The 21,022-nt window shown below is 37.2% G+C and overlaps 1 protein-coding gene across 1 annotated transcript in view; it reads right to left on the bottom strand.

Moving 5' to 3' along the window:
• Positions 1–21,022, bottom strand: part of tbc1d22a (TBC1 domain family, member 22a) — a 328,538-nt gene that overhangs the window by 297,505 nt on the left and 10,011 nt on the right. The window contains 1 exon segment of the mRNA XM_051928637.1: positions 20,478–20,534. Within this exon segment, the coding sequence (XP_051784597.1) occupies positions 20,478–20,534 (57 nt within the window).

Consider the following 21,022-nt stretch of genomic DNA (forward strand, 5'->3'; position numbering starts at 1 on the left):
ATTCAGAGATGGGCGCAACTCTGAATGGATGGCATAATTAAACATGTATAACGAAGATATTTTTAAAGTTCTGAACACTCCGTCGGCTAAGTTAATAACTAGTTTTAATTTCACAAAGACGTTTATCGTGTGGTGATTGGTAATGTGGAGAAAGAAAAAGGAAAGATAGGAACTGGGGTTTTGGTAGAGAGCAGGAATATCATGAAGTGAATGGATTCTGTGCAGTGACTGCTGCAGGCGCCTGCTCTTAGTGCGGAGGAAGTCAGTTTAAGAAGCGTAGTGATTAACGACTGGGTCAGGGAACACTTAACACAAAGTATTTGATGTGCTGCATTAACTTGTGACGGGGTTTGAGAAAATCTAGTAAATTAAACATTGATTTTAGGATGAAGTTTAGTTTACAACATTCTACTTTAATTATAAAATAAACTATGAGAATAAAGTGGAAATGTCGACTTTAATCTCGACATAGTCAACATGTCGAATTTATTCTCGACATATAGTTTGTTTTTTTCTTCCGTGTCCATATTTTTTTTTCTTCACAGTGGCCCTAATGTGCTTCCATAGGGCTATACCACAAACAGCATTATAAATGCAAGTTGCAGTTTTTATTATTTATGTATATAGCTTAGCTTGAAGCAAGGTCCATATTAATGCAGTTTGCCTAAATGATGGTACAGTTGGTAAGATGTCATTACCAAGTTGCACTTGTTTAATTTTATTTTAATTTGGTGAATACTGTGTAATGGATCTGGGCTTGAAGCCTTGAAATAATGGTGCAACTATCAGTAATACTATTATGTATTTTATTGTTATTATTTATTAGTTTAAATATTATGCAGTTTAATGATGGTAAAATTGTTTAAAAAGTTACTTTAACGTGTCAGTGGACAGAGATTGTTAACATTAACAGAAAGTGTAGTTGGTTTACAAAAAATATTTACTATTTATTCCTTTTCTAAGACGTGTTCAGTGCAATCCAACTTTTGACAAACACCTCTGGATATTTTACTAAGTCTAAATGCCTCTTTGGATGGTTGAAAATATGTTGTCAAAATCATAGTTTAAGCTTTTGCAAAATTTGTTCAATTAAAGGTTCTATATTTTGACTGCATCTGTCATGCAATGTGATTCCTTCTCTTTAGTGCCACCCCCTTGAAAACTATCACTTTATGGGGCCATGCAAACCTGGATTAATACTTGTGTGCACATTAAAATGTCTTTTTGTACGATGTACAATTCTCATAACAGTCTAATAGGTTATTCTTAGCCAGTATACTACAATAATTGCAGTGGAAAATGTGGTTAACATCCACTCATGCATGGGGAAAAAAATACCGTCTAATACAGTAAAACCGGCAGAATTTAGAAAAATACCGTGATATAGAATTTTGGTCATACCGCCCACCTCTACTCTGTACTATATCTTTAGTGGCAGCCTTTGTGAAACAAAGTTCAGTTCAAAAGGTATATGCTGGTTATCTAAAAATAAATGTATTATTTGAATGTGCAATATTTAGACATTTACGTAACATTTAGATTATATTTCTAAAATATTTAGTGATCACTTATTTTATAATTATTCTGTGGTTAGTCAGTTTATAAGCTAAATGCTGGATATCAGTAAATAATGTTCTATTGATTACAAATTGTGCAATATTTAGATTCTTCTGCTAATCTAGAACTGTGGTCTGCGGCTCAGGAAAAAGGTGGCCGATTTTAAATAAATTACAAACGCACTCGCGCTGGGGAGTGGACCAGGTGCAAGCAATCTGAGGAGGCAACTACTCATCTCCGGGTTGGTGTAAGGCAGTCAGCTGACCGTGCATTGCCTTGCCAGTACATGCGGGTGGTCTGATTGTGTCATTATCAGCCCAGGGCAGCAATCAGGCAATCGCACCTGCAGCCGCTCCCCAACCCATAAGAGGGAGCGCAAGATCTAAAAGGAAGAGAAAAGAACGGAGGTCAAGTGGAGAGAGAGAAGGCGGCAGGAGGCAGAAGGAGCCAGTTCGAGCAAGCTCAAGAGTGGGATCAGCAACAGGCAGCTGTGTGGAGAGCCCCTGGAGAGGACCAGATGGCCAACGCAGAGGGGGCGGCTGTAGTGGATTGCTCCAGCTAAGCGACTTGGGGTAGCTGGAGTGATCAGGTGGCCACAAAAGCCCAGGGAGACAGTGGGAGTCAGAGGCTTGGAATGAGAGCCCCATTGTGAGCGCCATGGCCTTTGGGGACCCAAGCCTAGGTCTAGAGAGGGAGCCTTACAGTAGCCATGGGACAGCAGGGCCCCTGACCTGTGGAAGGTCAGCTGTGTCTGTAAGTAGGGTTACTCCTCTGCTGCAAGGCCCATATAGAATAAGTAGAGGAGACACCAGTTTAAAGAACAATGCACATGACTTTTAGAGAAGGCACTTTCCCACCAGCTGGTTTTAACCTTGTTTTAAATGGGCTTATTTATCCTAATTTTAAACTCCATAAATTCAACTTTTTAATTGGATTATTTACTTATTCATTTATGAACTTTGAACTGCATTTTTGGACTTGCTTTAATAAAAGCACTGAGCACATTGCACCTTCCCCTTGCTTTGTGTTGTGTCCTCATTTGCCAGGCTCATCCTTCAGACAAGTTATCGACGGTGGCAGGTTGAAGAGGTTCCCAGAGGGAATCCGCACAGTCAGAAGTCAAACCTTTTATCACAATTGTTCTATGTTTAATTGTTCTGTCCCATTTAAAAATGAAATAAAAACATCACCCTTACATTAGAATATAAAGCAGGTAATATTTTGATGGTATCTGACATGTTTTAAATCTATTACATGGCTTGACTTTAAAAAAAATATATCGCAAATCAAATCACAATATCGGTGAAAAAAATCTTAGACATTTTCCCCCCAAGTGATTCAGCCCTGTTAGAAAAGCAAAGTCATTTTGTTTTTGACAAATTTCTGTTAAACGTAATATATTACGGTCGTAGTCTATAACTAATCCTAAAAGTGCCAGTGCTTTGCAATTGCTAGACCTTGCATTAAACTTGTTGATCTTAGTGGCCAAGAGTTTGTTTTGCACAGATCCAAATCAGAGTTTATTTCAATGTAGCACAGTTCTGCCATGTTAACACCCTTATACCCAAAACCCAGAGTAGGACGGCATATTCCAGAACAGTGTTGCTGATGAACTTTACAGTCAAACGTCCGGTGATGGCAACATGCTGAATAACAATTTACATAATTAAACTCCAAACAATACCAATGTCTTTTAGAATATTCCACTTCATCCACTTGTTCTGGAGAAATTGTTTAATTTGCAGAAATTTATTGTGAGAGTATTTCAGCATGGTGGAAAACAAGTACTTAACTGAGAAATAGTAAGATGAATAAAAAGCAGAGCATCACAACAGGGAAGATGGATGGGATGGGATCACAGGTGAGTGGTGACAGCAATGCAGCTAGAGTACAGGAGGAAAGAAAAAAAATGCATCCACGAATGATTTACAGTTGAATGCAGGCATCACTTCAGTTGAAGCACATAAAGACAGCCAGGCAGCGATCCAGTAGATCAAAGAAAACTGAACATTCCCATAAACTAGATCTCCACGTTGTAAAGAAAAATGTTCACAAATCAGGCAACAGACTGGCTAACGAAAAAAGTTTCATCAATTGAACCACATTAACATTCAAATCAGTTGTTCCAGAGGCCATGAAGCCCACCAAGACAAAACCCATAAAAATAAATCCAAATTCAAAATAAAAAGTAGTTAGTGAAACATGTGTCGTGTACTCTTTGTATTATTTAACAGGTACACTATAACAAAGATTTGTATAGGAAACATACCATTACAGGCTCTGTGGAGGAAGACTTGCCATTATCCCAATAGGTTGAATGTTACTTCAGCATTATGCGATACAGATAAATGATCAGTTTGATGTGAGTAATAATTTGAGTCATAGTCCAGCCTTTTGCAATGTGAATAAAACATCAGCATATGCGACAGAATTTCATGACAGGCAACTAAAAAAATGTGTCATTTGCCACTAGCTAGTAAACATTCAGATTTTCACTTTTTTCACGTGTTGTTTTTTTTTTTTTTTTTTTGATGTGGTCACTCTGCTAAATTATGGTTCTGCATTACATGCTTCCAAACACATGTACAGTTAACACACGCTAAGAAAAAATGGTTGCAAAGAAACACAAGTCCCTGAAAAAGCAGAAAACTTTTTTTTTCCCAGTTTCATAAACAAATGAAATCAAAATATCAGCGAGAGTGTGGCAGTGAATGCCACAGCACATCAATTGTGACTGAAAGGCATATCAGTCATTACGATTCAAAAGTAAGAGTCACACCAGAAGTCACCTGCTGACTGCCTTCCTTTGGCTGCTCCTCCATGCCACACTGGTCATGGCTATCAGACTTCAACTTGGCTTTTATACAATCTGGAGGATGATGTAATGATGTACAAGTACTACTGCAGCAAACCTAATTTAGTTGGTAAAACAGATTTTGTTATAGGATCACAGTTTCAAAAGTGAAAATCTAACAGAACACAACATGCAGCAGGCTGAGACAGTGTGTTGGCTATAAGTGAATGTGCCAGTAAGTTGTGGTGAAATACGATCCTAACATGGAAAATGGAAAAAAAGTAAAACTTAAATTATGTGTTTAATTTTTTAAATTATGCAATTCTGAATATATACAGCAAATTGAGAGTTTAGTTAATTTACTAAAAACTGTGGTGTTTAAGGAAACCGTGTGTGTGTGTGTTCATTGCACAACCAGAGCCAGAAGACAGTTTTGGTGAGCAATATAAATTCAATAAAATGTGACAAAAACTAAAAGTTAATTGCAGAAAAACTGAACCTAAATAAAAAAAAAAAAGTAAAACTAAATAAGTAATATTCAAAATTGGTAAAAAAAAAAAAAAAAAAAAAAAATACATAATAGATGTAATAAATTAAATGCCTTTGTGAACAAATTAGTTTTGTGAAGTTTTTTTTAGAATGAATCAAGTCAGCTTATCTAATTAAATAATGTTGAAATGTCTTTATTGTACAAGAAATAAGAAATAAATAAGAAAAACATATCACACATGAAATTAAAAAAACAATCTTTGAAATTGTGCACTAATTATACAGAAAAAAAATTAAAGAAATCTAATTTTCAAAGAGCTATTATCCCCAGTTTCCTTAAGTAAGCATAGACTTTAATATTGCTTTTCAAAACATCTTTATGAACATGACGAAAATTATATAAAGACAAACCAAAGAAAATTTAGATCTACACTGACTGAATAGTACCCCATCACTTGCTATCAAACCACCAAGCCCTGTCACACAGCCTAGTAAAGAAAGCTTTCACACTTGACACACATCCATCCATCCATTTTCCAACCCGCTGAATCCGAACACAGGGTCACGGGGGTCTGCTGGAGCCAATCCCAGCCAACACTGGGCACAAGGCAGGAACCAATCCTGGGCAGGGTGCCAGCCCACCGCAGGCTTGACACACAACTAATTTTCAAAATCCTCATTCTATAGAAATTGATGTTGGTGGAGAATTAATAAATAGAAATTAATGAAGAAATGTCATAATTCTCCAAGTTGGACCCAGAGCCAGGACGGGTGGGTGTAGGGTTGTGGATGGGCAATATGAGAAGCACCAGATGTGACTGAAGATAATGGGATGCCTACTCCTCACTACACAGAGTCATACAACCCCTTTTCCATCCCCAATCTGATCCCCCTGGTGGACATTGGCCAATGTGCCACCAGATCACACTGTATAAAAATATCTTTAGCAAATAACTTGCTTAATTTAATCTGCACTGGGCAGATTATTTGTACCCCTCAGCACATTTAGGAGTAAATTTATATAAATACAACATACACTCAATTCTTTTGAGAGGTTTACCACTATGCACAATAATCCCTTCCTACTAGATGACTGGATGATGTGCTTACATATGTAGAACTAACATCCGCACACATTATTTTGTGAAATAACACATTTTTCTTCCATATATCACTACTTAACATGCTTACTGACACCTGTGTGTAATCCTAAAATTTTTCAAGATGCTGCTTGCTAAATTGTCTTTTCGGCTGCAAAACAGGGTTAACTAGGTCTGTGCAATGTCTTAAAAGTTCACATTGTCATTTACTATACCATCGTGGGGTAGGGTGGGTTGTGGGAGCAGGGTCTGACAGATGGAGAGATCAGTCTCATCATAAAAAAGGTTTTGAACAAATGTCTACCAACAAAAAAACAAGTTACTTATTACTTTTACTCATTCAAATACTACATTCTCAGTTGATTCAACTGCTACTCTAGCATTTCATTTCGCCAAAAAGCACGGCATCACAATAATGTAACTTACGCACTTTTGCTCCTTTCAGATCCATTAATAACTTGTTAAGACTTCTAACTCACGCTGCTTACTCCAGTTCCCGTTTTTAACTCTTTCCTCTCTTAACATCAAGAGCCGAATAGGGCCATCTCCTGTGAATGTCACTGGTTGCAGAGAGCATTGGTATAGGCTAAAGTCTGCTAGCTGCTGACCTTCATACTGGTTGGTACCAAAACCAACTGCTGAGTCAGTCACTAAAAAGCTAAGCAAAAGACATGCCACAACACAGCTGAGAAAACACTATCTGCCCGCAAGCAGTGCTTGAAGTAGAACAAAAGTTCAGTCAGTCAGTTAATTTTCTCCCCCTTGGAGGTAGAAGTGCACGCATATTAGTATATGATATTGAAAAGAGGGGGTCCCTTGAAACTTTCACGTCAAGCACACAGATATTGCAAGCACCACAGCAGCCTTGTGCTACAAACACATGTGTGCTCTTCTCATTCAAACTTTGTGTGGGACACACTGATCAGGCTCCCTTCCCTCAACTACAATGCACTTCTGCCAAACTAGCTAAGCACAGGAATCTTACATAGCTCCTGCTGCAAATATGAGTGCCAGACAGTATTATTGAGAGGCACATAAGATTATATATATTTAAAAAAAAGTGGCAAATGCACTTTTGCTCCAAACATTTACAGAAATGTCCTCAATCAACAATGTATCCAGACAATCAGCATTGAATGGTATCATCAAACAATAGCTCAGCCTTCGGGTGAAGCCAACTTGTATGATTACAACACTAACAATAGTTGCTGTTCAGTACTGCGAGTGATAGAATTAAAAACACTAAAGTCATAGAATACATTCTTGAAACACAACACTCATCTCACAACCTACAAAATGAAAATAATGTCAATTGAAAAATACTGAAAGGAAAAAAAAAAATGGAAAAAAAAAAAAAACAAAAAAACAAACTGGCAACCTAAGCCCTTTCTCCACATAGGTTGGGCCACAGTTGACTAGAAAGCTTGCACATTGTAATCAGTTCAATTAGCCAATAAAAGTTGTAATTTTTCAGTTTTGCTTCTCATTACACAGGCATAAGAAATAAAGTCTGATCACTCATGAAAACAGCAAAACAAAGGTTGTTTAACAGGAGTTCTGAAAGCTTTAAAGTTGGGACAAAAGTAAAAATAATGTGGGGCATATTTGGAAAATTAAAGCACCATGAGTTTCAGACATTTAATATTTGAATTAATCTGACACACCTGTTAAATATTACTCTTTATTAATATTACTACCAGCTAATTATTCAAATATAAATATTAAAATAGCAAATATTTCAAATCTAACCAATTGGTTCACTGACAAACCAGACTTTAAAAGCATTGTTACAAAAACAGCTTTAAAAAGTTGGTTTAAATCAAAGAACTGGAATTACATGGAAATTGACCAATTCAACAGTACAGTAATCCCTCCTCCATCTGTGGGTCACAGATTTGCGCAGAAACACAGGAGGTTGTAGAGAGACAGGAACGTTATTCAAACACTGCAAACAAACATTTGTCTCTTTTTCAAAAGTTTAAACTGTGCTCCATGACAAGACAGAGATGACAGTTCCGTCTCACAATTAAAAGAATGTAAACATATCTTCCTCTTCAAAGGAGTGCGCGTCAGGAGCAGATCATGTCAGAGAGATAGAGAAAAGCAAACAAATCAATAGGGCTGTTTGGCTTTTAAGTATGCGAAGCACTGCAGCACAAAGCTGTTGAAGGCGGCAGCTCACACCCCCTCCGTCAGGAGCAGAGAAAGAGAGAGAGAGAGAGAGAGAGATAGAGAGAGACAGAGAAAAACAAACAACCGAAAATCAATACGTGCCCTTCGTGCTTTTAAGTATGCAAAGCAGCTGCACAGAAGGTAGCAATGTGAAGATAATCTTTCAGCATTTTTAGACGAGCGTCCGTATCGTCTAGGTGTGCGAACAGCCCCCCTGCTCACACCCCCTACGTCAGGATCAGAGAAAGTCAGCGCAACAGAGAGAGAGAGAAAAGTAAGTTGGGTAGCTTCTCAGCCATCTGCCAATAGCGTCCCTTGTATGAAATCAACTGGGCAAACCAACTGAGGAAGCATGTACAAGAAATTAAAAGACCCATTGTCCGCAGAAATCCGCGCAGCGAAAAATCCGCGATATATATTTAAATATGCTTACATATAAAATCCGCGATAGAGTTAAGCCGCGAAAGGTGAAGCGCGATACAGCGAGGGATTACTGTACACATTATAATGCTTGAACCTTTCTATGTTTATATGTAGTATGAAATTTCAGCATTAGGTCTCAATTACTGGACAGAAAATATTAGAAAAAATTTCAAACATACACATGCAAAGATAATCAGATAGTTCATTATATATCATTATTAATAAACCTTAAGCAGAAATTCCCCAAATTTATAAACTTCACTTGTTGTTACACTATGAATTTGTGGCAGAGATGGGATTCCCAAAGTCAATCCCTGCATTGTACTTTGATATTTATGAATATCAATACTACTTTACTTAACTACTTGATGAATATACCAGTACTTTAAAACCTCCTTAGCATTAGACCTGAGTGTCACTCAGGCTATTAAAAAAGTGCTAAAAGCATTAGTCCCAAGCATCATTCGGGCAACTGTATAGACGCATCTTGCATAAGAGTTAGATCCTAGAAATACTCAGGCTGTAAAAGTGCCAACAGAAAGTATATATGCATGTCATGTGTAAGTGACAGGCCCAAGTGTTACCCGCGCAACAATGCAGACACGTCTTATCCTAGCCGCATAATGGCATCTCGTAGGAAACACTATTCAGCAGCCCTGGGGCGTCATGCATAACGCCATGCATAGAATTCACACTAAAACATGGCGTGCGGACAAAAGCGGAAATGTTCATACACACAAAAAAATCCAGATACATAAATCTGTGCGAACACCAACTTCCACATTCTTCCGCTCCATAAATCCCAGTCAGCGTGAAAAGTATGCAAATCAATATAAATAGCCCTTAAGCTCAGAGTTCTGTGAAAAGGCAATGGCAAAAGCATGGAGAAAAATAGAAAAATTTCAGCGAATACCAAGTGGAGGCAAGGAAAAACGTACTATTTGTTGGTTTAAACAGTGGTATAAACAACAAAAAGAAGTTGATCGAGTGACAGAGAGTGTAGGAGAAACTTGAAAGCTCAAGTTCACAAAGACAGGCTCTTCTTTCAGAGCTCAACCTCTTAACAACCAAAGAAACTGAACAACTTATTTTTAAATAAAGACATCATTACTATGAACACTGAGAGAAAGCTAATAAGCTCTTAGCTCGACAAATCCACAAGCAAGAAGTTCGCAATACAATCCCAGCAATCACCAACATGAACAGAGATAAAATCATTGACCATAAAAATATAATGCACTCATTTAGAGACTACTATAAATCCTTATATTCTACTGAGTTCAAAGAAGACAACACACAATCTAATGCATTTCTGAATACATTACAGATACCACAAATAGATACTAGTATTGCAGAGGAATTGGATAAACCTCTGGCACTATCAGAATTACAAGATGCTATAAAGTCACTTCAGAGCGGGAAAGAAGCAGGCCCTGATGGCTACCCTGTCGATTTTTATAAGAAATTCTCCACTCTGCTAGCTCCCCTCTTATTAGCAACATTTACAGAAGCTAGAGACAATCAAATTCTACCTCAAACTTTTCGCCAAACATTAATCACTGTTTTTCCAAAACAAAACAAGGACTTATTACAATGTGCACCATACAGACCAATTTCACTTCTGAATAATGATGTTAAGATACTCTCCAAAGTCCTAGCTACAAGGATGGAGAAAGTGCTGCCATCGGTAATATCACAAGATCAAACTGGATTTATTAAAGGCCGACACTTAGCTTCAAATCTCCGATGCCTGTTCAATGTAATATATTCACCTGCAAAGACAAACACCCCGGAGATGATATTATCATTGGATACAGAAAAAACATTTGAAATGATTGAATGGAATTACCTTTTCACTACATTAGAGAAATTTGGGTTTGGCTCGAATATTTGTGCATGGATCAAACTACTGTATACCAATCCAAAAGCTTCAGTTTGTATTAACAATTGCTCAGACTACTTCAAACTAGAACGTGGTACCAGACAAGGATGCCCCTTGTCACCACTGCTATTTGCAATCACCACTGAACCAGTGGCAGTTCACTGTCGAAATACTTATCAGATAAAGGAGATTATCAGAGAAGGACTGGAACAGAACATTTCTCTATATGCAGATTATATGGTTTTGTATATATCAGACCCACAAAATACTGTGCCTGCAGTCTTAACAGCACTTACAGAATTTCAAAAGATCTCTGGTCTCAGAATTAATCTGAATAAAAGTGCACTCTTTCCAGTGAATTCTCAAGCATACAATATTAGATTGGACACCTTCCCTTTTATTATTGCAGATCAGTTTAAATACCTAGGGGTAAATATCACAAGTAAACATAAATCTCTTTATCAACAAAAGTCTGTATGGAAAAAACTAAGCAAGACTTGCATAGATGGTCAATCCTCCACCTCACTTTAGCTGGAAGAATTAACGTTGTTAAGATTAATATCCTTGCTAAGCTTCTCATTATTTCAAAACATTCCAATATACATCAATAAATCATTCATTAAGCAATTACATTCAACCATAACCTCATTTATTTGGAACTTAAAACATCCACGTATCCAAAGAGCGACTCTACAAAGACCTAAAACAGAAAGTGGCATGGCTCTGCCAAACTTTCAGTTTTACTACTGGGCAGCAAACATACAAGCTATAAAAACCTGGACACAAATAGATGAACATACACAGGCTTGGTCAGCAAAACAAATAAAATCCTGTAGTACTTCTCTATATTCCCTGCTTTGTGCCCCAATAAATGCAAGTTATCGCCAATATACTAATAACCCAATTGTGCTTCACTCACTCAGAATATGGAACCAATGTAGAAAGCATTTTAAGATGGAGAATCTTATCTATAGCACCTCTGCAGGAGAACCACCTGTTTCAACCCTCACAAACATATGCAGTTTTTGATATCTGGAAAACATTTGGGATTAAATTGATTAGCAATCTTGATATAGACAACATCTTTGCAACCTATGAACAATTACATTCCAAATTTAATTTTCCAGCAACACATTTCTTTCACTATCTTCAAATTAGAAACTTTGTCAAACAGAACCCACCCAATTTTCCCTATCTCCCACCTTCCTCTATGCTAGAAAAAATATTGCTCAGTCTCGAGGACTCAGCCAGCATTTCTGCAATATATAAAAATATTTTACAGCCCCTCCTTTTCAAAGATCCAAGAGGACAATGGGAAAAGAATCTCTCACTCAACATATCAGAAAAGGAGTGGAAGGTAGCAATGCAGAGAATTTATTCGAGCTTCATATGCGCAAAGCATACAATTATTCAGCTCAGAATTATATACTTCGAGCACATCTGTCTCGCTTGAAATTGTCCAAAATGTTTCCAGGGCAAGATCCAACCTGTGAATGCTGCAATCAAGTTCCAGCCTCACTGGGTCACATGTTCTGGGCCTGCACCAAATTAACATCATTCTGGACAAAAATTTTTAAGTGCCTTTCAGACAGCCTTGGTGTCACAATCCCTCCTAATCCACTAACAGCTGTGTTTGGTGTTCTTCCAGATGGTCTTACAGTGGAGAACAACAAACAAACTGTGATTGCCCTGACTACACTATTGGCACGCAGACTTATTTAGCTAAACTGTAAGAATCCTAACTCTCCTCTTTTAAGTCAGTGGGTAACTGATGTTTTACATTATTTGAAACTGGAAAAAATCTCACTTAGAGGATCTGTGCAGAACTTTTTGAAAACCTGGCAGGATCTAATCAATAATATTTTAGAATAAGCTCTTAAAGTACTGAGGAAATAGATTCTCTCCCCATTTCTTTTTCTTCTCCATTTATCTGTATCCACCTTTTTAAACTCTTCAATTTATTTATTTTTATGTTTTAGTCCGTTGGCCATGCTCTCTTTCTCAGGGGTGGGGGTGGATTTGTTTTCAATCCTATTTTTTTTTGTAAAAATTGATCTATTTGTATGGAATGATTACAATAAAAATTTTAAAAAAAAGTTCACAAAGTCGCACAGTGCCTGAAATAAAAAAAGTTGTCATATCAAAGTAGCTGTGAAAAGGCAAGTTATAGCCCACCGTCTGAGTGTCATATGAAAGCTTATTAGGGTACAGAGAAAAGAAAAAAAAATAGGGACACAGTGAGAAAAAAGCTGGAAATGTCAACCGTAAACTAGAAATTTCCACTTTAATCACGTAGTTTATTTTGTCATTAAAGTAGAACATCATAAACTTCATCTTTAAATTGTTTAATTTACTAGTTTCTCAAAATAAATCAATACTTTTTTTGGTATGTGTTCTTCTATGTGCTCTGTGTGTGAATCACTACGTGCTTCTTAAATGGGCTTTCTCTTCCTCCGACAGGACACAGAATCCATTATACTCGTGATATTACAGCTCTCTGAAGAATTTCTGAAGAATTAAAATACTGAGATGCATACTTGATATCATTTTCATGATGACAGGAATTAAAGCATGTTATTAAACATGGGAACACGGTGGCGCAGTTATAGTGACAAGGTGGCACCCTGTCCAGAGATTGTTCCTGCCTCCCACAAGATGCTAGCTGTGCCGTGCTCAACCTTCGATTAAATAATTTATTGCAGCAGTACTGTCTCTTTCAAACGTACTAACCTCCAATTCCTGTCCTTCCTTTTCTTTCTCCAAGTAACCAATCAGCACACAATCAGCTCTGTAATAGATGTTAAGCCATCTGTAAGCTTAGAATGCCGATTCTTCAAAACTTTTAAGGAACATTGAAATATCTTCATAGTACATGTTTAATTATTCTATCCATCTATCCTTCCAATGTTGTGCCAGCCCCAGCAAGAATACAGCGCAAGGCGGTAACAATCCCTGAACTAGCTAGCGCTGCGACACCGTGTCCTCACATGTTTAATTATTAACAATATAGATTATTTAAATGATGTTAACATTTTATCTGTATAATTTAATAAACATATTTTGCTGCATTTCATCTTAAAAATGATATCGTCATCGTATGTAAATTCGCGCTTTACAAAGAGGCTCAGGTTGTGTAATATTATAACTGTATCACAAGTTTACAGTGAGGTAATTGTACTAATAAGTACAAACAGTTCTACAAGGAGCACTTGATGGACTGATTAAGTGCGTTTATAGTTCTTGGGATGAAACCGTTTCTGAACCGCGATGTCCCTACAAGAAAGGCTCTGAAGCGTTTGTCATATGAGAGCAGTTTAAACAGTGCATGGCTGAGGCACCATGTGCTTGATGCTGTATACCGATAATTCTCTTTCCAATCAGCTGCTGTAAAGCTGTGATTCCACACTCAGATACAGTGGGATAAATAGTCTGAGTGGTTCATTGAAAGGAACAACGCTAAAGCAGCTATGGTATTTGGAATAGTTTGGCCATTCCATGGACCATTATATTGTTACAGGTTAATTACAATCAGACTTAACCTAACAAACAATATGAAGTTAATTTCAGTGTATTTGATAAAGCGGTGTCAGGGATGTGCATCTAAAAAAGAAAGGGAAACCACACTGGAACAAAAGCACTGCTTTAACACTGGGTGCTGCCAGTTTGCAAAATCAAGAGGAGAACTTGCGTACTCCAAGCATTTAGCTGGCGTGAAAATGTGTGTGGCTTTACGCCAAGTTTAGGTTTTATACATCTCAATTTGAGCGTGGAAACGGGAGTACGCAATATTTTTGTGCGTACGCACCATTTATACATGAGGCCCCAGGTGTTTCATGCTCTTGACAGTGATACAAGTAGTGAATCGGTCTTCAGGCAGTGAAACTGAAACAGACAGTGAAATTGAAAGTGAATTACATATGTCAATTACACATGTGCAGTGTGCTGTTCAAAAGCTGATCAGTCTGGAAAAAAAATCCGCAAGGAATCACACTACTATTGTCCCGACTGTGACATTGGATTGCGTATTTTACTATGCTTCAAGATATACCACACAAACACAAAAACAACTAATGACACATTCAGGTTACATATAGTATTATTTTTATTATTTGTATCATTATTATACTTTCTACACTTCTGACTTTGTACTTTTAGTGTTTTGCAAGTAGAAATATCATTTTTCAAGTCAAAAAAAAAATGTAATGCTAAGGAGGCTGTAGCTGCTGTTACTGTCTGTATATATGCATATCTTTTACTGTATCGCAGAAAAAGGCACAATATTGTTCAGTTCGTTTGATGGAGATAATTTAATAAAAAGTTATTGAATGGGATATATTTGCCCAGTATCAAGCTTTTATAGTATGGACATTTTCACTGGTATTGGTATCAAACACAGAAATTCTGGTATTATGACATCCCACAACAGGACATCAATCTATGCCAGCGATTGTCAACCGGAAAGGACCACAGGTGTGCCACAAAACTTCTTTAAATAAATACAACACAAAAGAAGTTTACGATGAACATTTTATGCCATTTTATATGATTTACATATCATTTTAATAATACATGTGTGGAATATAAAGCAATAGATGTGTAATTTCATGCATTTATAACGAATTTATGTGTCTCAACCTGTTAAAAATTTGTATACTTAAAATTATTTAGTATAATCAACTTATATGAACATTTACTTCAATAATATACACATTATGTTTATACTGCATGCGCAATGTGCTATGTAATTATTCCAATGAAAGTGTCTTATTGTTGATAACTAGTGTCCCTATTTATCCCCCATAATGCAATGGCTGAATCTGATTACATATACATATGTATTATAATAATAATTCTTTACATTTATATAGCGCTTTTCTCACTACTCAAAGTGCCTAGCAAAAAGCACGCAGGGAGGACCCTGTGATCACTTTACTGCGAAGCAGCAGTGCTACCACTGCACCACCTGCTCATAATAAGTAAAGGTACCTGAGAATTGAGTATTATTTTTTTATTACAAAGTATTTTAAACAAATATCTTTGGAGCAACAAGGGAACTATTTACTTTTTTTTCTAAATCAATCAAATTATACTTATTTTTTTGTCATATTGGCAAAAAATGTTTTGGTATGCCGCAGAATTTTAGTTTGTGTGTGCCATGAGATGAAAAAGATTGAAAAATCACAGATCTATGTCGCTTTTTATAGTACTTGAATGTGCTGTCTATGAAAGCTATTGAGCTACCATAGCCTGTCTGGAATACATTTTTAACTACATGAAAAGTGCTGTTAAAAAGCATCTATTTAATGTAACGTACCAACACATTTAATAGCATTCCATGATCACTCGTTATTTTTAATATGATTCACTGCTACAAAAATATTTAACCAACAAAAATATAACTGACTCTTTAAGGTAAGTAAAAAAATGTAAAATGCCCCAACTTTCAAATTGGTTAACTAACTCCCCAAATGCACCTGAATGTTTTGCAAACAAATACATACATACACAGTAAAACACCCCTGAAAAGCATCTTTTTGAAAGTTATTCAAAATTGAAATTGTTATTTCAATTTGGCCTGTGTCAGTTTGGTCTAGGATATAGGTTTAACATAAGTGTAAATGTGCATTTCACTTTGATGCTGATCAACCAATCTTTCTTCTTAAAGTCAGTGCAGTTTGTGCATCATCTCCTTCGGTATCTCATGCTAATGGAACATATCATTCTATTATCTTTCACTACCAGCCAATCAAAATTTCTAAACCATTCACTGTTAATATCTGTTAAGTGGTGCTTAGATTAATTTTTTTTTTTTTCATTTGAAAGAGACTATGCAGAAGTATGTCATCAGATAGACAAGCCTGCACAATGTGGCTTTTGGAAATCAACTATTCTGCAATACATTTGGTAACTTTACAACAACTACTGTATAATTAGAACTTTTATCTCTTTTAAAATAATAGCGTAATTTTCTGACTTAACTTTTTACTCGTTATGGCCTAATATAATAATGTTATTAATATAAGCAAATTAACAATTTAAACTATGTTAATTAAGGTGTTTAACCTTAATCACTGCAGAATACCCAGGTGTTCACAGCTCACAATAGCAGTAATTCTTAGCAATTATTTTGAACCTCTTTGCTGGGGAGACTAGCAACAAATTCCTCCTCTTGCAAAAGGAGAATTCTGATTTAGACTTTCTGTTCACTTTTTACTTTCAAAACCTTTTTCTATGCATTTACTTTGTGTAATTTGTTTTTAAATTTGTAGAACTCTGACCTTTTCCATTTAGTTCTCTTGCTGCCAAAGGTCATTACAGAGGTTTCTTCATTTTTCCTTTATTCCACAAACTGCTTTGCTTGCACAGCATGACAGACAGCTTTTTCTCTCCACCACAACTGCAGGTCTCCATAACCGCCTGCAGCCACTTCTTCTAATAAGCCCTCCTACAGTTAAGCCTATGACACATTATACTATTTTTCCAGCAACTTTCAGTGACAGCCTCCATTTACACATATAACAAGTCATCGGAAGCATGCGCCCATAAACCTGATCAGGTAATGTGACAACTAGCCTACAACTCACTCAAATAAAGTCAAGCAGGTGTGATTTTGTTTTTAGTTGTAGGGGCAGGTGCTATACACATGACAGCTGACAATTAATGAATGTTCATCTGGAAATATAGTACAATGTATAGAATGTAGTGACAAGGAACAAGGAACATGCATTTTTTTTTAACATTGGAAAAAGACGAGAGGCTCATCTTTCTGATGTCTCATTTAATGTACTAAAACTAAACAGAAAAAAAAGGAGGCAGTTTGTGACTATACTCATCATAACTTTTAACCTGTTAACCCTTTGTACAGTGACAGCTTCATCATGCAGCATGGTATTGGCTCTCACAAAAAGGGCAGAGCGTGAATGTGCTGGAACCAAGCAGTAAATAGGCAGAAATTTTTAGTCATATTAATTGATGTGGTATGCCGACAAGATTAGAAACAGTGCTTCTGCTGGGCAATCTTCTCTCCACATGAGAAGGCTAAAAAGATACAATGGATGGCTCCAGAATATTCTTTTCCCTGCACCAGACAAGGCACACTCTCTTTATATGAAAAGTGCCTTTTCTGAGCTGGCCATTTGTTGGGGAGAACACACCCCAGCTAAACTAAAGCACTGTGGTGCTGCTATAGCAGATGCCCAATCTATGAAATCAACTGGGCGGTGAGTCCAGCAAAAAGGCCTTTGGGAGAGCACTGAATATATTAAAACGTAACACTGAACAGGACTGTTCGTTGATAATTAAAATAATTCATATTAATATCTACAACTCGCTGTAACAGTTTCACCTGAAAGCCAAATAGTGCAAACTTTAGGCCAGAAACATTTTCACCAGTGATATACCAGTTATCTGAATTTGTGGACCTGGCCCCTGCCTCTTTTTCACTTTCAGAACTACACATATTTGCTTGCCTACAAAAATTTTTAAAAAAAAGCAACCCATACACATTACAGATGTGTACATTACTGCCCTGAAAATCACAAGAAACCATCATCCCCTATTAATCCTGTCAAACTGAATAAGCATAAAACTAGGGCTTACACAAGTCTGTCAGCAGGTAGACCTTTTGATGATACTGGTTTCAAGAAGTGATCTGTGCCAAGGTTAACTACAGAGTAAGGTGTGTTACCAATGGTTTATTCTAAATAAAGTTTTATGTACTAATTTATCCATCCATCCATCCATTTTCCAACCCGCTGAATCCGAACACAGGGTCACGGGGGTCTGCTGGAGCCAATCCCAGCCAACACAGGGCACAAGGCAGGAACCAATCCCGGGCAGGGTGCCAACCCACCGCAGGACACACACAAACACATCCACACACCAAGCACACACTAGGGCCAATTAAGAATCGCCAATCCACCTAACCTGCATGTCTTTGGACTGTGGGAGGAAACCGGAGCGCCCGGAGGAAACCCACGCAGACATGGGGAGAACATGCAAACTCCACGCAGGGAGGACCCAGGAAGCGAACCCGGGTCCCCAGGCCACCCAACTGCAAGGCAGCAGTGCTACCCACTGCGCCACCGTGCCGCCCGCACTAATTTATGTTGATCATAAATAGAAATAAAACAGAATAGCTGTGTAAATGCAAAGCTTAACTGTGCTCAAAGGCAAAAGTAGAAATGCAACACATACAGACTCCAATTCAAAACATATACCCATTTCCTTTCTTTCGACCAGGGGTATCCAACACGTCGCTCGCGAGCTACCGGTAGCTCGCAACCTCTTTCCAAGTAGCTCGCCAAAGGGTTAATGAATCCTACATAAATTTGAAAACTTGATTAGTCAAATTAGGGGTGGGCGATCTTTCCAAAAAAATCATATCACAATCCTTTTAACACAAAATCACGATCCACAATCTGAATTGCAATCTATCTTTTCAATGTGGCATACACTTAAGAGACTATCCGGACTCAAACTCATTAAGACCTAAGTAACACTTTATTTTAAATATCAAACAAAGTTGAATTCAATTGTTCTCTTGTTCGCTAGAAAAAACCCGACCTAAATCTGTTAAGTAGTTCTCTCGTAAAAAGCGGACAGACATACAGACAGAGACACATTGGATGTTATATATTATATATTAGTAAACCTTCAAAATAATGTGCAGTTAAAGTCTCAACAGCATTCTCAGCATTTCTGGAGCTTAGTAGAGCCAGATAACCATAAGAATCTTTACCAAGCAGCTCTGAAAATGTCTGCTTTGTTTGGATCTATATACCTCTGTGAGTCTGCCTTTTCTGACATGAATGTCATATAATCAAAGTTCAGATCAAGACTGACAGATGAACATTTAAATGATTATACAAGAGTGAACCTAAGTGGCCACACTCCACCATACACCTCTCTTGTTGACTCCATCCAGTGCCACTGATCTGACTAACTAAAAAACACATCACACATGCAACAGGACATGTGAATAAAGTGAAACAGTGACATGTAACAAAATGACAAATGAATAAGTAGTATCTGTGTATTTGGAATTGCATTGTTTTGTTTTGACAGCATTCATCAGAGCCGGCCTTAGGGCGAAGTGAACGAAGCGACCGCTTTGGGCCCACAGCTGTAGGGGGCCCAATGCGCCCTCGGTATCAGTTTGCTTCGGGCCCGAAATTGTCTAGGGCCGGCTCTGTACGGTTACAGTTGTCAGTGTCAAACGGAAATCGTCAAAAAGTGATGGTTGTAGATGCCGGGAAAACACATTTCTGCAGCTCAGAATACAGGAAATCGCTTGCCGGACGGGTCTCTGCCCCGGACCCCTTAGGTGCAGGGGTCAGGGCCCTTGTTATCAGTTTGCTTCGGGCCCGAAATCGTCTAGGGCCAGCTCTGCATTCATGTTTTGATTCAATAGTGTGAGATACACTAGAAAATGCATACAGACATACAAAATGCACTTGCAGGTGAATTTAATGATGTTTTAATGAAAAATGTGAGTTGTGGACACCAACACTTTGTAAATGTTCAGGCAAAACAAGCTTATTCAGTTTGTTTGGGTTGAAATAAGCTATGAGAATAAACGTTAGAAAACACGAGTAGCTCTCAGCCATTTTCATTTTGTAAAAGTAGCTCTCAGGGGAAATAAGGTTGGAGACCCTTGCTTTAGACAATAAAACAGTATCTCACCAGCTCAGTATATTTAAAACATTGGCGAAAATATAGTAAAACAATCTAATATAATGAATATTTAAAAATTCCAACAACATTTTAAAAAGTATATTAAAAATAAAAATATTTTTTGCATTTGCACACAAATTTTAAATTAAGAAAAAAAAATTAAAGCTAAAACAACTATACGTATAACTAAAATATTACTGTAGATTAATGTGGCATACCATTACAAATTTTTCAACTGACTATTAAGGTTTTCAAGAAAGCTAATTTGCTTATCCAGACACATTGAGGCTTTGTAGTACATCCATTTGCGATATTAGGTTTTTATAGAACAAATGTGCAATACAGATTATTAACAAATGACTCTTATAAAATGATTACTACTTACTTTGCATGTAGCAGAGGATCAAAAGGAGGATGCTGAGCCCCATATACATGTTGTATGCTGAAAAATACAAAATGAACTGATGAGGGTGTTTGCATATTTTTTTTGTTTCATTCCCTCAAAATCTCATTACAGTTATTTTAGCTGATCAACTTAAATTATTTAATGACGATATAGGTAACTTTAAATGGTCAAAAGCATATGTACCCATCCTAGGGTAGGTATAAGGAATGGAAAAATAAGAGAAGCCTTTTGTTTCTACACACCTTTGGAAAATAAGTCCTAAGAGAAGTGATCAAAACACCACTAAAAGTTTGACTATTAAGCTGCAACAGGGTGAGAGAAGAAAACAGTTGTTGGGTGACCCAAGAACTCCAATCAAACTCAACACAAAGAGGCTGCATGAAGTCAAATTGTGGGAACACCATCCACAAGCTAAAAGACTAGCGATGAGTGAAACAGGCAAAAATGTACCCTCACTCACATTACTGCGTTTTCTCTACAAGAACACTCAGTACAAAGAAAGTCACTGCTGCCAAAATCCCCTT

The sequence above is a fragment of the Erpetoichthys calabaricus genome, chromosome 1, assembly GCF_900747795.2.
Source record: "Erpetoichthys calabaricus chromosome 1, fErpCal1.3, whole genome shotgun sequence".
Taxonomy (NCBI): Eukaryota; Metazoa; Chordata; class Cladistia; order Polypteriformes; family Polypteridae; genus Erpetoichthys; species Erpetoichthys calabaricus.